General features: G+C 50.0%; 1 protein-coding gene across 1 annotated transcript; it reads left to right on the top strand.

Annotated features, from left to right (window-relative positions):
• The first annotated feature begins 2454 nt into the window (after positions 1 to 2454).
• LOC126546277 (prostaglandin reductase-3-like) lies at positions 2455 to 5061 on the top strand. The gene is made up of 2 exons (XM_050194433.3): positions 2455 to 2800; positions 3127 to 5061. The coding sequence occupies exons 1-2, from the start codon at positions 2525 to 2527 to the stop codon at positions 3898 to 3900; spliced, it is 1050 nt and encodes a 349-aa protein (XP_050050390.1). The 5' UTR covers positions 2455 to 2524; the 3' UTR covers positions 3901 to 5061.

Raw genomic sequence — 5061 nt, 5'->3', positions numbered from 1 at the left:
AGAATGACGCCCGCTGCGGACGCTTTGCAACAGACAGCGCAGAAGAATGGCCCTGGTGCGCGAAGAAAAACGTTTATATTTATAAATGCCGTCGAGGTATGTACGGTACCAACGTTTACTTTTACTTTGTGTTATCCGGTGCGAAATCCACGCATTGCTCGACAGATTCGAGACGTCACTCGAGCCGTGCGAGCATACACGCAGATTATGTCCCTTTTCTCGTTGGTCTATTGTTTTATTTTTTCTATTCGCCGTAACGGAAACAGGCCACGGTATGTAGATCTCAGTGAGCTCCGATGTGGCTTCAAAAAAGAAACGTCATCACGTTGTGTTGCAATGAAATGCAGTTAGACAAGTGTTCTCTGTCGCATCGTCTAATCATATTCAACGCACCGAGACGGCTGTCTGCGACACGGGTGAATAATGCAAAAATTAAGCTATCGCGAGCGTTGCAGTTGCGACACATACACTCGTGCGCGTTTGCAGCGTTTAATTCGCACGTATATAGCGCGATGCTTTTCTGTCAAACGAAAATCGGTCTGTTCAGCGTCGTATATGGCCTGATTGGTGCGGATGTTTGAGTTCTTTACGCAGCAGTGTACCCGCTATCTTGCTAACAATGCGAAGCATCCATCTCCGAGTCAAGCGAGTTTTGATGTGAACCGTCCTTTCAGTTTGATCCTTGTCGTGAAACGTCCTTTCACTTTCAGCTCCGCAAATATCGGCACGTTTTCTTCTTCGCGCGAAATTAATGCAAGGAGAGGGTAAAGCGGCAACCACGGTAACAAAACATTGCTGCTTGGAAGCGTCGGCGGTTCGTTCTGAAGCGCCGTTTGCTACAGATTCGAAGCGAGCCGGAAAAGGCTTAGCGACGATATTGGTGGCAAGCCAAGAGCGGCGGTGGGCGTAGCCGCGGCCACTCCTCTGTCGCTGAGTGCCCACGTCGCTGTGCCGAAGGGAGATTCTCTGTACTGTTTGACAAGCAGATCTCGGAAACTTTTCGTGGAAGCCGCGGAAACAATTTCTCGTGAGTTGGATGTGGCTAAACCCCCTTAAACTTCGTAGTGATAGCGACACTCTTCTTCTCCGCCTTCACTCCTCCTCGTTTCTCCCCTCTTTTATGCTCCCTCATCGACCGTGGCGCCGCCTACACCGCTAGAGCGTAGCAGACGACATTTGGCAGAATGAATTCACGCATGGCAAGACGGTGCGCTTTGAGCGTTCGCGTTGGCTTTCTAGTTCCGAATAACTTCGTGTACAGCGTATAATTTCCAAACGGACGGTTATGCAAATTCAGTGACGGCATCTTTCTTTTCTGTTTTGACAGCTATTCTTTAAAAAAGTATCTGAATGAGCGCTCACGCTGTGCCATGACGACTCCGAATGTATCGCGTGCGCTACAATTGGATACGCAACATTTGTCAAGTGCATGTCGCAAGACCTTGTTGTGAATGGTTGTAAATAACACATGCACGATCTAATGCCAACATCCTGACGTCCAGCAAAGCCCTCAGTGGCCTAAATAATCCGCGCCGTCCATATACCATATGAATTTGCGGCGCGTATCGGCTATGACGTACAAACAACGACAGTGGGCCCGAACAAACTCTGCTCTGAATGTTCGAAAGAGTATTACAAGCTACAGTACCGCCAACGTGCGTGCTTGCCAATCTTCTAAGCACGCGCAAAGGCTCAGAGGTGGGTGCTTGTGCTATTATGTTCCTCGTGCCTCAAAGTCGACCGGGATACACGCGGCCGATCATCGAGTCGGCATTCTACCTTTATAGAAAATGAAATCAGTTTTTTTAGTATTCGTTCGCAAAGCGGGAATGCGGGAACGCTTCATTCAGGCTCAAACAACTGCATTGTTTTTTTTTCAGGTTAGTGACTCATCACGAATAACATTTCATCGTGCGTTAACTCATCCGTTCACGAAGTGACGTACTTGACGCGAACCGAGTTGCACTAAGGTGCATGCATTGAGGATGGTTGCGCTCGCTCCGAAATAACATTTGCGAGATATGATTTTAGGAAAGCGATGACCGCGCAATGAATTGCCGGCCGCGCTATGACGTGGCCGAAATTGCGGTAAGTGAAATGAGGCAGTCGTTCACGTTGAGGCACCATTTGTTGTCTCACTACGTGTGTCTCAGACACAGTGGTCGAGCGAGCTAATAATTGAACGAACGAGTAAGCAAACGACTAAACGAACCAGCGAATGACTACTAAACGAGCCAGTGGACGAGTGAGCGACCGCACGTTGACAAAAATTAACACGTACAGCCGTCAGCACGCTTAACACGAACGCTCCGCAGCGTGGCCGGACCGGCTTGGATAGTGTTCCTGACAGGAACACTAGGCGCCGCGTTCGCTTGTCGGCGCGTCATCAATGGCGTCATGCTGAAGAGTACCAATGCATGCCAGTGGTTGGGCCTTTATCCCTTGATAAACGACTCTGCGGCACGATTCTAGCTCAGTTATCTTGCTTTGCTGCGCGCCGGCACTGGGTACTTCCCGGGCGACCATGGCCCCTAAACCTTTACCAGCCGAGTATCGCAAACTAGTATGCGTCACGACAGCGCCGAAGTTCCGCGATGCCGTCGCCATCGTTACGGTGTCGATGCCGAAGCCCGGACCGGATGAGGTGCTTGTGAAAACCCACTTGGCCGGTGTCAATGCTTCGGACGTCGACGCAACCTCCGGCCGGTACGGACAGGCGTCCAAGGAATTCCCGTTCGACCTGGGCTTCGAGTCGGTCGGAAGGGTGGTCGCGGTCGGCGAGAACGTCGATGAACTTCAGGTAACTTTTATCGACACAACCGCTCCACAGTCAGGCGTTTTCGGTTTCGTTCTTAGAGGGGGCGGCCATGTAAACTTTACTGAATGTGAAATCTGTGAAGATCTCTTCGCCGCCGACGTATGTATTCTTCAAGCGAAAAGTGTGGAGAACCTATTGCTGACTTGCAACCAGCTTAAGTTTTTCAAATCATCTTTTAATGCGGCCACCTTGCTTGTGTTTACTTTGAGGATTGCAGCAGCAGAACTTATGGAACACGGACATAGAAGGAACGACTAGACGTGGGCGAAACTGTTGACTGTTGTCTGTCACTGTGTTGACTGTTGCAGGTCGGCGCCCCCGTGGCCACGACTAGTTTCCTCAAGGGCGGCGCGTTCGCCGAATACCAATGCTTGCCGGCAGAGCAAGCGTACCGCCTGCCGAAGCTCGATCAGCAGGCGCTGCCGCTCCTGGTAAGCGGTCTAACGGCCGCAATTGGCCTCGACCAGCAGGGGCGCATCAGCGCTGGCGAGACGGTGGTGATCACTGCGGCCGCAGGAGGCCTCGGTCACATGGCCGTGCAGTACGCCTTGGCCGCCGGCTGCCGCGTGGTGGCCACCTGTTCGTCGGACGATAAGCTAGACTACTTGCGCGGCCTGGGCTGCAGGGTCATCAACTACCACAGGCGTCACCTGGGTGACGAGCTGGACAGTGCGCATCCTGAAGGTGTCGACGTTGTCTGGGAGACCATGGGCGGCGATACATTCGACACGCTCTTCAGCAAGCTGCGTCCGCGAGGCCGTCTCGTAGTGGTGGGCGCCATGCAGGGCTATCTCCAGGGTAAACAACCATTCCCAGATGCTGCCTTGCAAAACCTGCCCTACCGACTGTTTGCACGCTCTACCACTCTTGCGGGCTTCTTGCTTTCCGACTATGCTCACTTGCACCGGGAGTACTTTGGTAAGCTGTACAGGATGCTGCAGGACCGCAGCCTCTTTCCCATGATTGACGTGGGATTGAACGCAGGCGGCTCTGAGCTGAGGGGTGTTGAAGGGTGCATCCGCGGTGTCGAGTACCTTCACTCAGGCAAAAGCATGGGCAAGGTGGCTGTCTTGTTTGACTGACTTCTCCTGACCTACCTGTGCACCAATAATCGCAACTGATCGTTTCAAAAAGGACGAAAACCGCTCTGGTGATGTATTTGTCAACACGCCTTTATGATATGCCTAGTTGGTGGAAGACAGCAGGGTAGAAAAATATATTACAGATTGCAAGCTGAAATAGATGGAAGGGGGCATCAAACTATTGAGGCTCAGATCTGTACTCTCAGTTTGACATTCATTGGTGTGTAATGCATTTAATCTTATGCCATGCCTTCAGAGCTGGGCCACATAGCTGGACCTTGGTGGTCGAGTAATCTGGACTGTGATTGTTTTGCGCAACATTGCTCACAGGTGACAACAATGTGAACTGAAGAATGCGAGAAGACCATGGCAGAAATTTTTTCCAGTACATGAAGGTTACGACAAATGTTGCGCCAAAGCATGTGTAGCAGTTTATGCGTCTATGGCTAGTCACATACCGAATAGGCACATGATTCCCAGCTGCATCAAGACTTGGTGTGGCAATATTTGTATAATTTTTGTCAACAATGCCCCCTAGTCATATCCCTGTGTTTATAGGCATTTTTTGTAACTTAGCAATGTACTAGTGTGGCACCAGGAGTGCTTGCTTTACGATGCCAAAACAAATCTGCAGGACAGATTAGGCTGGTGTAAATTTATCCTGGAAGTGAATGCAGCGACCACATAATGTTTTGACCTGGAGCCATTATTCCGAGCTGGTTTCAACATTGTCGGAAGCACCAGAAATGTGCCTCTTATGTCCAGTGGAAAAATTGCATGCAGAGGCTGAGTGTACTTGCTATTGAATCAATCCACAGCTCGAAAAACTGACTGTGCAGCACATGTTTTTCTTATGAAACACACTCTATGAAATGCCTGCTATCTGTACTACACACCAGCACAGGTGGCTATGTTGTACAATGAATTCCCGTGATTACGAACTTGTGACAATAGGTCAGTGGCACTTCTGATAAGTGCTTACTGCATCCATCGACCACCAATATTACTCAATCTTTTACTGTGCCATGTACTGGAGACTTGAGGCTGTTGTGCATATGTGCAATTCTGTGCCACATCCAAAGTTTGAAGGTTTGCATTATTTTTTGCTCCGTAGTAAAGACTGTATGTTTTTTGAAGGATTAAAGGCATTAAATAAAGCTA

The sequence above is a fragment of the Dermacentor andersoni genome, chromosome 10 (assembly GCF_023375885.2).
Source record: "Dermacentor andersoni chromosome 10, qqDerAnde1_hic_scaffold, whole genome shotgun sequence".
Lineage (NCBI taxonomy): Eukaryota > Metazoa > Arthropoda > Arachnida > Ixodida > Ixodidae > Dermacentor > Dermacentor andersoni.
Note: the sequence above shows the minus strand (reverse complement) of the source record. Positions and strands in the feature narration are given on the sequence as shown.